Here is a 12765-nt window from a genome sequence, read left to right as displayed (position 1 = left end):
CTTTTTATTGATTAATGACTACCTAATGAGTACCTATCCACCTGATTAATAACTAATAAGCAATGGAAAACTATTTAATAAATTAAATATCTAGTAAATACTTAGTAATAAATTATTATTTATAATCTACATAATTGTTTGATATAATATAGGTTAATGGTAAAGAATAACATTATGGCTATAGTTGAGTCAGTGTCAAAAAGTCTGTCACTAAGGGCCAAATGTCTCAAATTAGAAATTCATTTAATTTGGGAGGGAGAAACAATTTTAAAAATGTATAAAAGTATTGATCAACTTACTGAAGTAAACAGACAAAAATTTGATTGTTATAATGACCTCCAATTTCAAATGGGGAACATTAATACAGAAATAAATAAAGACTTGGACAATATTAAATGTGAAAGCTCCAAAATTATAAGTAGCATATTTAATCAGATACAAAAATATAACAATGTTAAAATAATAGCTGAACAAAAAAGTAGATACTTAAATGAGTTACATAATAAGATTCCTGTTACTGAAGAAATTCTACTACACAGGTTAAGTTTTTTAAGAGTTAATATCTCATTATTATTTATTATTAATTATCATAATATAGTATACCTACTGTCCTACTATATATTCTATAACTATAAGTTTATATATATATATATATATGTTATATGTATTATCTAGAGATTTTAGGTTAAATTGTAATACTTTCTCTTTAATACGCTAAAAAAATTGAATAAAAATAGCAACTTAGAAGTTGGTAGGTTATTTTCTTTATTAGGGCTGATTTGGGGCAAGTCCCTTTCTCCTGCATTTGAAGGCCTCATGCCCTCATGTATGAGTGACGTGTGTAACACAATAATTTATGCACCATTTATATTTATTGCTGGTTGATGGTTTGTCCATAATTCGATTTTTGAAGTTAATAACTATTTTATTAATGGTCAATTGACATAATGACATTTAGCCATTACTTTATGGGGTATTTATTAATTATTATTAATTAGGTATGATACAATAATAATAATTTTATTACATGGTATGAATAAATTTGTCAGTAATTAGCATGAAAAATTTTTTCATGTATTCATACAGTCATCCAGATTTCAGATTCATCATTCATTATTATTTGGTGTGCATAAGATCGCACTGCACATAGAGTGCCAATTTTCACCAAGTCCGCCCTCTCCTATAACATCATTATTCTAGTTATTAGTTATAAACAGCTGCAAGTTAAATACACAAATACTATTAATTACATATTTATATTTAAGAACCTAGCTTATATTTATGTATGCATTTTAATAAATTACTTAAGTTTTGTTAAGACATAGATGTGCGCAAATACATTCTAATTTTCTGTTTGTGTGTATTTTATTTGTGCATTTCTTAGTTTGTATCACACTATCGCAGATATATATAATAAATATTTGTAAATATCTGTGGTATGTATATTTTTTGAGGGAGGTGCAGGTAGGTGTGCAGTGTGATAGGGGTCAAAAAAATAGTTTACTCATCTTCTACATAAGTCTGCGTACGTTTATGCTTAAGTAATTATATCGTAGTATATAAGAATTATATTTGTATGTCTTAAGTCTCAAGGGGATTGCAAACAGACATTATTGGTACCTACAGTTTTTTTTTTAATTTAAACATTTAACCTCCCCAAATATATTAGTTATTTTTAAGATCTTTATTTCAGACATTTTCTAAGGCAGCGGTTCTCAAACTTAACCTAACCACTATTGGTATGCGGAAGACTAGGTACATGATGCTACGTTAAAGGTCACTAAGTGGTAGAATGGATAGTAAATAAATGAATATTTGTAATAAACTAATATTGTGTTTGAACATTTAAACAAACGTAAGTGGTACAAGAACAGGACAGATTAATAAAACACACATGTGGGGTATTTGAAAAAAAAAGTTTGAGAACCACTGTTCTAGAGTAATATGAATGATAAATTCAAATTTGTTTTCAGAAGTTTTATAGAAATCTTACGAATACATCAATCTAACGTACCTACCTACCTAATACATGGCTTATGGTTATATGCCTGCATAGGTAGGCAGTACTTTTAACTAGAAAAAAAACATATTTTTCCTCGATAGTAACCACATGCGGAAGTTCCGCGTTACAGTATAGAAAGGTAAATGTGGGTACGTGGCGTGGCACAAGCACATCAATGATCAAACTATCGTTTATTAATTTATTATTATGGCGAAATACAAAATTACAAGGCTGAACGCACGTACTATTTATATTTCTAATGTTGAATTCCTACAAGAGGATATTGGCGCACCATTATTGTTTTCTCTCACTCTGAACCACGCGCAACTTAGAAAATGCACGTTTAGCAGAACCAACCCTGTACTGTGAAATTACCTATTACCTACTAAACTTTAATCTAAGAACATTTACGATATTTTGATTTGTATACAATTTATGAGCATTTTGAAATTCTAACATTTTTTTCTCAATTAAACTATTAGCGTCAACAATTATTTTGTTTGTAATAAGTATAATAAACAATATATTGTTTGCAATCTTTTAAGATTAGGATGTATTTAGTTTTAATTTGTTTTTATTATCATCACTGATTAAAGTTTATTTAAAAAATAGCCAAGGATACTTAATGAATATTGAAAATGAAATAAAAGAAAATCAAAAAGAAATAATCATGAAACGTCGAAAAATCGAAGATGAAAATATTAAAATAAAAAAACTAGATATCATTTGTGTTGATAAAAATAAAACCATACTGGCCGCACAAATTGAAATTAAAAAAAAACAGTCGCAGTTAGAGGTACCTATTTACACTCATGTTTATTTAATGATCAAGTTTATATTATAATATTACTTTTTAATAGATTAATTATTTTATATTTTAAATTATACTTATACTTATAATACAACTATAAGCTAGCTATAGTTGTAGCTAGATTCAAGCCAGAAATACATTTATATATGGATTTAAAACCCTATTATAAATATTAAATTGTAATATCTAATACTTTTAAATTATTATTTATTTCCTAGGTTTGTAAATAAACAAATGTTTCATACAAAAAAATTTGTCTTAGTACTAGTAGGTACCTATATTAAATATAATTGTGCTGTCGGGGGTGCAAGATGCTGGACCCTTCGGCAGTTCGGCATGCTCGGTAAAGCACGACTGATCATATACCTTTTTAGCAACACGATTGAGCATAGAATATTTTATGCGATGTTGCCATGTACACATTGTCGAAATGTTGCAGTTTATTATTTTCAATTATTGTTTCACCAAGAATCATTATGATTGATGATGCTCAACTTAAACGAACAGCGAGCCATTAGCCGAGCCCAGCTTTATCGACAATATTATTAGTTAGTTCCGGAGTAATAAATATTAGTTTTATCTATACTTTTATCTCTATACTGATCGTTATAGATGTGACATTTTAAGGTGTAAACATTTAGCACTGGGTAAAAATATAAGAAAATTAAGATTAATATTCAGCAACAATTCCAGATGTATTATAGAATTAATTCAGTTTATGTAGCGATCGATCACCTAAAGTCGTGTCACATACTCACATTGTGTGTTAGAAAAATGTCCATACTATAAATAATATAACAATAATTTTATCGAACATTTTTAATTCGTACCATATTTTGAATTATTTAAATTATTCAAATAAATAGTTTTTGTATAACATAGTTCAAAATTAAAAATTGGAGAGAGATACATCGCAGAGTTTTTTTTATACACAATTGTGTTTTTTTCTTTTGTGTTTCCATGTATTATCCTTTGATACGCTGACAAATTTGCTCGATCGTGTAGTAAAAAAGGGGTTTTATGCTCAATCGTGTTATAACCGGCAATCGGCATGCTACTATACTGCTACTTATTTAACTACCTGTCTGCAATATACTAACCATGGTTATGCATATTGCATACTATATAATTAAATGCTTATAGGTCTTAGTCCTTAGATGTATTAGGTACTTGAAAGAATGAAGGTTGGGTAAACATAGTCATAGGAGGGTGTGGAGAGAGGCGAAGAGCTTTGGTGTACCTGGGTAGTATCAAGTACCTATGTTGAATGTTAGCAGTTAAAAGATCAGGCTAACTGGTCAGTGTCACAAAAGTATAAATATAATATTATACACTTATGCATTGCAGTCTACAGGTATCTAACTAGTAAAAAAAAAATTATGCACTATCTATACCTAATGCAATTTCTATATCTTACTATTTTAGTACCTGCCTTCAATATTATCATCGACTACATATATGTAGATCGTTATTCTGTAAATACCTTATCCACATTTAAAATTTTGAATGTCTATTTACCATAGCTGAATACTTAGAACCCATATTTCGAAATATTTCAAAACAGTCCTGGAAAAGTGTTTCAGAGTATAGATTATAAATTATTGATATACATACTAATTAATAATAGATTATTAAATTACTTTATTTTGAATCCTAAAATACCTATACCTTATTCTTAAAAGTTTCACCTTCTCCTTAATTAATTTTAGAATATTAAATTACAATACGAAAAAGAATCAAAAGAATTAGAAAACCAAAGATTGGAGCAGCGGAAAAAACGAAAAAACTTAGAAATAATGAATTCTATTATGAAGTATCACAACGAAGAAACTAAAGAAAAAATAAAATTTTACAATGAAAACATCATCCGACCACTTGAACTCAAGTAACTATTATTTATTTTTAAAATAAAGTTAACGCGGAATTCCAGAAGCACCTCTCTCCCACATTCTCGTAGTCGAAGTCCGGTTGGCATAATTTGCTGAACTGAACCTTATTTCAACTTACATAGGAATGACCCTATATTATTATAAGCCCTTGAAGATATTTGAATAATATTCGTTTAACATTTGATTTAATATTACTCTTAATTACTTAAACATAATAGGTAGGCACTATAGATTATATAGACCGAATATTCTGAATAAAAAATATACGACAAAATATCAGGGTTGGAGCGATATTTTATTTGAACGAAATCATATAAATAACTATAATATAATACTATTGTATTAATGTTAAATACTTAAATTCATATACGAATAACGTAGCTATTTTAAATACAGCTATTGAGAGGTCCACGTTATTATAGTCATGTATATGATTTAATTATTCAAATAGAATATCATTTTAATCCTGATATTTTGTCATATACCTATTTTTCATTCAGAATATACGGTCTATAATCTATATTATCAGTGTGTATGGAAGCGTATAGGAGTGGCACTCAAATCATAGTAAATTAATGTTTTTAAATGTTTGTTATTACAGATTTTTTTTGTTATTACAATTAACTGTAGTATATAAAGTATATAACGGATATGATTTCTGTAATTACAAATAATTTATTTGTTAAAATGGATGTATTCTCACTTTAGTCTAATTATGACGTTCGATTATTTGAATATGTATATATCTGTTATAACAATAAATTATTTGTAATTACAAAAATTATATTCGTTTTAACATAAAAATTAACTGTAGGAAATGAAAAATAATAATAATCTGCAACAAAAATTAATAAAAAACATTTCCTATAATCCTATGATTTGGGTGGCACTCCTAGTTCCTACACTTCGGTAGATTTAAATAGGTAGTTAACAAGTTTATTCATATAAATATTTTTAAAATACAAATCATTTGAAAACCGATAAGTCACTCACTATTAAAAATTTACAAGTATTGTTTAATTGTCCAAGGTAAAAATAAAAAATAAAAATTTTAGTTACCAATACTAACAAATTTGCGATTGTCAAGGACTTAGGTACTCAATTTTTTGTTTCTGTGGACGAAATCTGCATATTAATTGCCTTCTAAAGATGTATCAATAAATATAATAAAAATCATTATATTGTAATAATTATGTAAAGATTAGAAAAATGTGTTTCGCTGGTGGAATATGAAAAAAATAAAAATAATAACATTCACACAACCGTAATAGAGTTTGTTCCGGAGTTTAAGGAAAAAATTGAGAATGATAAGTCACAAATCGAACAACTGGATGTAAGTCATTTAAAAATTAAACATTCCCTCCAAACCTGTAAATCTAAAATTCTGTTATTTTATTACTAGAAAACCTTAAGTGTGCAGTATGCGACAATGAAACAACTAGAAGAAAGTTATAAAAATATTCAATTGAATGTTTTACGCCAAACGGAAATAAATTCATTTAAAGCAGAAAAGTTCAATAATATTTTTGAATCTATTTTTAACTATAGGTCGGTCGTCAGTGTATATTTTATTTATTATCTTTATATTTACACATTGCCATTACGTATTGGCTGATCTCATCGTTATAACAATTATTTTATAATATCTATACCTAATCAGTAATTATAAAAATTAATTCAGGATGAAAATGTTGAAAGTTGCTGAAATGAAAGAAAAAAATATAATTTTGGATAGCAAGGTATTTCAAAAACGGTACGAGATAAAGAAAAAAAGAGAAGAATGTTTAAGAAGAGAAAAAGAATTGATAGCACAATTGGATAAATTAAAAGAATCAGTCCGTGAACAAGCAGCATATAACAAACAGTTGTCTCAGCAGTATATTCAGCTGACAAACAAATAAATATGTACTTCCATTTTTTTTTTTTTTTTATTTAGAGTTGAAAATATTAAAATAGATTATGATTATAATTATACAGATGTTCCTATAAATTAGTAAATTTGTTGTAAAAGAAATACAAGTCGTGTTCATTGAATAAAAGTAACATCCAGTGACAGTAGGTACTTTTTGGTTCTGAGTCAGAACTCGGCAGTGGCGTGCGCAAATCCCTTCCCCAGTGTTCAACCACCACCCCTACTGGATTCCAAACTTACTCTAAAATAGACCTCACAAAGGAACTACATAGATAGGTATTTTATAGAAGTCACTATATCATAGCTTCTATATTTGCCAAACCTATTATCCTTAGTACATGCCTACACAAAGTAAAATAATTCAAAAACCACTCTTTCAAAGTCTGATGTATACATATATCAAGATTTTAAAAAAGTTCTCTAAATAACAATTTTCAGGGGAAAAAAATATGGATACGACACAGGACACACTTTAAGTCTTTAAATGGCGTAAAAAATCCAAGTATTTGAAAACTGGTCCTAATATATTGATAATAATTTATACCTATTATGCATTGATAAATTATTTTAATAAATTATGTATTAACTATGTTACCATTATTTGCTTTCTGTTTGTTTATCTAATTAAGGTTTGAGGTACAAATTTACAGTATAATTCATAAATAAATAAATTTACTCTTTACAGTCAATGAGACACTGAGGTCGTATAGACAAACATTCAACTTTGTTGTGTATAAATTTAAATGTTTACTAGGTGCGACAGTTTTTACCGTAAGTAATAATAAGTGGGTATTACTGTATTACTGTCTCAAAATGGCAGTTAGTCCAAGCCAATTGAAGGGGATCAACCATCAACCTCAATTTTCCATGGCACATGTTTTTGTTTAAGACATTGTTTGTGAGTGACACTTTTTACTATCCATTCAATGCATTTTTTTCATACTTGTTGATGATTTTTAGATCAGTGATAAAGTTAAAATAGTTACATGTACAACTTCTCCTAAGTCCAGATAGAAATTGTGTAGGTACATGTATACTTTAAGTAAGAATTCCTCAATAATTACTGGTTGTACATAAGAAATTATAACATTTTTATTTGATTTGACCTTTCACTTCTTCGCCATTAATATGCAACTGTGTGTTGTTAATAATACTCTGTTAACAAACTCCATTGTATTAGCAAATTCAAATCTCAAACTGATATTCGTGAATGTTTACTTTAAAAAAAAAACAATGTATTTTTATTATCAAATTGTTATACCAGAAATAAACTACATACTTAGAAATGTCAAAATAAACTCTGTAAACATTCCTAGATAGTTGTATTTTTTTTCTATTTCCTTACATAGTTTGACTATTAGATTAAGTCGATGTATTAAATGTGTAAAGGATTTAGAATACCAGTGATTGTAGTAATAATTATGATTTGGCATAATTTTGTTTATGTTTCAACATATACATATAGCTTAATGTCATGGTAAAAAGTAAATAAAAATAAAATTTAAAAAACACGATAATCTTTACGAATGATTTACACATACTCAGTCAGTAGCAACAATACATAAATTAAAATTCAAGTTAGATATACAATATAAAATTTAGGAATAAAATTTAAAACAAATGAAAAAAATAATGTATAAATCATAACACAAAATCAATAATCTAATTAAGATTACATAATGTGATTGGTTTAGACAAATTGACTAAACCAGTTAACTTATAATTGCGTAAAAAATAATAATACTTTTTCGACCAAAACAATAGACTCCTTACATATTATGTTATAATGTAAATAATAGGTGTCTCTTAAATTAAATGTACTCTATCCTTATATCGAAAGATAAGTTTACACTATAATATTTAGACGTTCTATAATAATGATTGAAATTTGTATTTTGGTCGGTAAAATTAAATAACAAAATAAAAAACACGTTATTAAAGTAATTACATATATAGTGATACATATTATATATATATATACATTAAAAAATAAAATAAAAATGATAGCTAGATCAGTATTTATTTTTAACATATTTGTTATTCCGCGCGAATTAAAATTGAAAAAATGGTAGAAAAGATAAAAAGAAAATTAGGTACTAGGTATTTTGGAAGAACCTTAAAAAAACTTATAACATTATACCGTTACATTGAATGCATCTTAATATACACAATACATTCAAATTATTCATTTGTACTTAAAAATTAATGGAAATAATATTTTTTAAATTTTATACAAGCAATTTTTGTTTTGATATGTTCATGGCCATTTTAATTTTTACATCATGGGTGGTTGACTAGTCATACAGCGGAGACTTGTGCATCTTCGTCATCTGAAAAATTATTTAACAAAAATATTTAAACACTAATAAAAAAAAAAATAAGTTTAGTCATATTTACCATCATCATCATCACCATCATCTCGTAGATAGTATGTCGATGTGACACCTTCATGCGAATGTGCTCTACCTAAACGGTGCATCCTAGCTGCCATTTGGGCAACGCTCGTGTTGTAAGCTGGTGGTGGTCTTGTCCTCACACAGTTGGTTGATGATCCCATCATCTGCATGTTTGACGAATAAATAGGACGGTTTCCAATCTGATAACCCGCTAATAATAATAAAAGTAATTGGCTCAAGTAAAAGTGGTAAAATAAAATAAATGTGCATATAAATTAGTACCTGGAGGTTGTAGTACTGAATGTCTTCTTAAGTGGAGTGGCGGTGGAGGCGATGCTCCTGGAGGCATGCAAACATCTGTTGAACCGCTCGTTTGTGTCGAGTGTCCTGAATCGCTGGAAGTCACTGAACCCGCTAGGACAAACTTTAAATGAGTATACATTTATGTACTAATTTTAATAGGCCATATAAATTAACTTACTGGATGTCACAGTCTTTCTTAGTGACAGGTTTGATAAACTAGTAACGCTACTGCTCTCAGCATTCAGATCAACCGATGATAAGAGTAAAGGTGGTGGTGGGTTTAGAGGGGTAGTATCTGAGTGAGAACGTTCATGAGATGTTGCTGGAACACTAGGTGGTTGGTGGACATTGCGGCGAGTTGGTGGACCCGGAGAAGGTGCCATATGGTACCTGGGCTGATGCAGTCTGGTTTTGCTTGGCTCACTCAAAGACAATAACTTTCGCACAGCTTGTGGTGAAGCAGAGCCTAATTTGTTATTTGGATATAAAACACAAATAAACCAAGAACATAATCAGTAATAATAATTACCGAATTTAGGACCAGTATTCTTCAATCCTTCACTGGCACTACTAGCACTACTAGCTGTTGAAAGCGTAGGTGATGGATGTCGTTTTCTTATTGGTCCAGATCCCATTATAGACCCACCAGTACTAGAACCTTCGCAACTCATTGACAGTTCGTGTAATTTTTCTTCATCAGTGAGCACTTTCATTTTGGCCAGATAAGCCTTGACTCTTCTTACCATTTGGGACTAAAATAATTTTAAAAGAAAAATGATTAGTTTTTTACTGCAAAAATGTTCAACTATCATATTAATAAGCTGGTATATATTATGCATACTTCTTCAAACATCTTTTTTGGGTTTGGGGCGGCAGTTGACTTTTTTCTTCTTTTAAATGTAGCAGCACCTCCCTGATGAGCACTTCCACTTACACCTGTAGTAAGCTGATTTAAAGCTACCATTGCATTAGATGTAGGTTGTCCACCAAGTTCCAACATTGTTAGTAAGTCATAAGGTGATGAGCACATGTTTGTTAGATTTCTAACTTCTTTGGCAATCATTCTTAATTTTTCAAAATTAATTAAGCTTTCTACATGTGTATCGTTACCAAGATGAATAAATGTTAGATCTTTCTTAACAACTGGATAAAACGGTATCTAAAGAAATTTAAAAATTAGTACCTTTATCAAAAGTGTTCCATTACAAAAATCAGATTTCACTTACAATTGGGGGTTGAGATTGTTCGTTGCTGACTAGTTGACGATATTTACTCATGTTTCGTGAAGGATCCATTAAATCTTGAAGATCACTGAATAATCTTTGATATTTTGTGGGTAATTTTTCCCACGATTGGCGTAAACGGCTAACAGCTCCATGTCCAAGTCCAGAAATTATGGCAAACATAGAATTAAAATTTTTACATTCCTTACATTGACCTATATAAATAAAATTAGATTTTCAATTAATAAAAGTTAAATAAGAAAAAATAATTAAATTTATTTTGTTTACGTACGTGCTACTTTTATAAATTGTTTGATCATTTTTGACCGTCTAATAAGGTTGTGTTCAGAGCAAATTTCCGTTACAACCCAAAACATTTCTGTGTTCACTAACTAAAATTTTTTTGACATTTAATAAAATTTACTTAAAAAAATCTATGAAGTACATACTTCAGCAAATTTAGAAAGCATTGGTGTTCCATAACGACTGTTTAATTGAAATAGGTCATCAACATATTCTGTAGCTTCAATTTGCCTGAATATTGAAAAGTCTTGTAATGTTAGTTGTACTGCCACTTCAACAGCGTTCAATTGCAAAAAATGTACATGACTTTCCCTTATTAAATCAGCTGCAAGCTCATCTCCAACTAATGTTTCAGTATTACTGACATTTTTTAAGTAATATCTATAAAAACAAATGAACAAAAATTAAATTTAAATTAAAAAAAAAAACAAAAAAAAAACCGTGATGTTAGGTTTTAGACTGACCTACTACTAAGCCCAATTCGTTCTGCTAAATTTTGTAGTTGGTCTGGTAACCTTCTTTGTTTAATTATACCCCCTTCTGACACTGAGACTTCACATAACGAATAAAGAGAACTCGGTTCTGTGATTCCGAATTCTTGTAAAGCAAGCATGACAACTTCATGCGCTGTAGTTTCTTTATGCACCAATAGGTATTTGCAAGTTTGATCAGGCTTATAAACTTTTAATACATGTTCTGGATAATCTGCTGCTACCCTTGTATCGTCCAGATATGATATTGAGGTCAAGTCCGGGTGGCTATGTGACTGTTTAAAATTTGAGCTAGAGTCAGATTTAGCCGACACGGAACTATCATCACACACGTCGCCTATAATATTTTTTGGTAAAATATTCATTTTCATCAGAGCCCGCTGAAGACGTTTTTTGGGACCTAGAGTCATAAAACCTCCGCCACTTGAAGTGTTGGATGCGTTTGTTTTAATGGGTTGTTGGATAGGCGGAGGAAGATGAGCAGTGAGCAACGGCCGTGCCCGTGGATCGTCTTGAAGACGAGCGATTTCCACAGACGGTTTTTGTCGACCTCTTGGTCGAGGTGAGTTATCAGGAGTTGCAAGCATTTCTTTGAACACTGTTAAATTGTAATTGTAATTAAATATAACAATACATATTAAAAGTAATTTAAAATATTTACCTAAAAGATTTGATTTGACAGTAATACTCAAATGCGTAGTTCCTCGAAGGATCTCTAAAGCACGCGTATGGGTAACGTGTTCAAAGCTTTGGCCATTAACTTCTAAAATTTGGTCACCTCGTTTCAAACCAACTTCTTCAGCTTTCGATTTTTTATCCACCTAAAATATTACAAAAATATATTGTAATTAAATTATCATCGTACAAACAGTCTTGAATAAAATACATACTTTTGAAATAAATATTCCAAATCCTCTCTCGTATCCTCCCAAAATGGAAAAATGTAACACCTGATCCCTGGACGGTCTGGCTAAAGTAACGCACCTAGTTCTCGCCTTTGCAGCGCAAGCAATGTTTAACAATCTCAACTGCCCACCCATTTTGTTCTCTTCCAGACAAGCTTCAAACTTTTCTACAAAGTCCATCATCACTGGATCCATTTCGAAATCGGTGAAATGGTTGTTGACCCACAGTAGCACTACTCTGGTAACGCGGTCCCTCGCAGACGGTTCGTTAAACCAATTCAGTAGTTGGTTGGCAACTTCCATCGAGTTTTTAATGAAAGTTCGGTGCGTCAAAAGAAAATCTTCCACATAAGTCGGATCTATAACCGAATTCTCTTCGATCAGTTGAAGCATCAGTCTCTCCGGTGTTCCCTACAACCAGAACGCAAACGAGTAAGACAGTATTATAGTAATGCGATGACAGAATTGTACGGCGACAGTAATAAACCAACAAGGTAAATATTATTATGCACACGCGACACAGTCGCGAA

The 12765-nt window shown here is 29.9% G+C and overlaps 2 protein-coding genes across 5 annotated transcripts in view; one reads left to right on the top strand and one right to left on the bottom strand.

Annotated features, from left to right (window-relative positions):
- Positions 1-4550: 4550 nt before the first annotated feature.
- LOC111036911 lies at positions 4551-8007 on the top strand. Its single transcript, XM_022319195.1, has 4 exons — positions 4551-4698; positions 5903-6035; positions 6105-6250; positions 6384-8007. Exons 1-4 carry the CDS (start codon positions 4610-4612, stop codon positions 6601-6603), a joined length of 588 nt encoding a protein of 195 aa, XP_022174887.1. The 5' UTR covers positions 4551-4609; the 3' UTR covers positions 6604-8007.
- Positions 8008-8860: 853 nt separating this feature from the next.
- Positions 8861-12765, bottom strand: part of LOC111036892 (rap guanine nucleotide exchange factor 2) — a 68211-nt gene continuing 64306 nt past the window's right edge. For 3 of the 4 annotated variants that reach the window (XM_022319158.1, XM_022319159.1, XM_022319157.1), the window contains 12 exons: positions 12221-12646; positions 11992-12151; positions 11304-11928; positions 10986-11220; positions 10829-10928; positions 10540-10751; positions 10155-10472; positions 9843-10065; positions 9492-9779; positions 9293-9424; positions 9012-9221; positions 8861-8944 (listed from right to left, as the gene is read on the bottom strand). In XM_022319158.1, the coding sequence (XP_022174850.1) occupies positions 8913-8944; positions 9012-9221; positions 9293-9424; positions 9492-9779; positions 9843-10065; positions 10155-10472; positions 10540-10751; positions 10829-10928; positions 10986-11220; positions 11304-11928; positions 11992-12151; positions 12221-12646 (2961 nt within the window). In that variant the 3' untranslated portion in view covers positions 8861-8912. Of the gene's footprint in view, positions 8945-9011; positions 9222-9292; positions 9435-9491; positions 9780-9842; positions 10066-10154; positions 10473-10539; positions 10752-10828; positions 10929-10985; positions 11221-11303; positions 11929-11991; positions 12152-12220; positions 12647-12765 lie in introns of all 4 variants that reach the window. The other variant, XR_002604819.1, reaches the window with a different exon arrangement.

Source organism: Myzus persicae, unplaced genomic scaffold (assembly GCF_001856785.1).
Source record: "Myzus persicae strain clone G006 unplaced genomic scaffold, MPER_G0061.0, whole genome shotgun sequence".
Lineage (NCBI taxonomy): Eukaryota > Metazoa > Arthropoda > Insecta > Hemiptera > Aphididae > Myzus > Myzus persicae.
The sequence above is the reverse complement of the archived record's forward strand: the minus strand, read 5'-3'. Positions and strand labels throughout refer to the sequence as shown.

What these genes read in the sequence shown, in the direction of transcription:
- LOC111036911 (XM_022319195.1), top strand. Translation starts at nt 4,610, where the DNA reads ATGAATTCTATTATGAAGTATCACAACGAAGAAACTAAAGAAAAAATA. An exon ending in ATCCGACCACTTGAACTCAA is followed by an intron (nt 4,699 to 5,902) that starts GTAACTATTATT and finishes AATTATGTAAAG; the next exon opens with ATTAGAAAAATGTGTTTCGC. An exon ending in GAATCTATTTTTAACTATAG is followed by an intron (nt 6,251 to 6,383) that starts GTCGGTCGTCAG and finishes AAATTAATTCAG; the next exon opens with GATGAAAATGTTGAAAGTTG.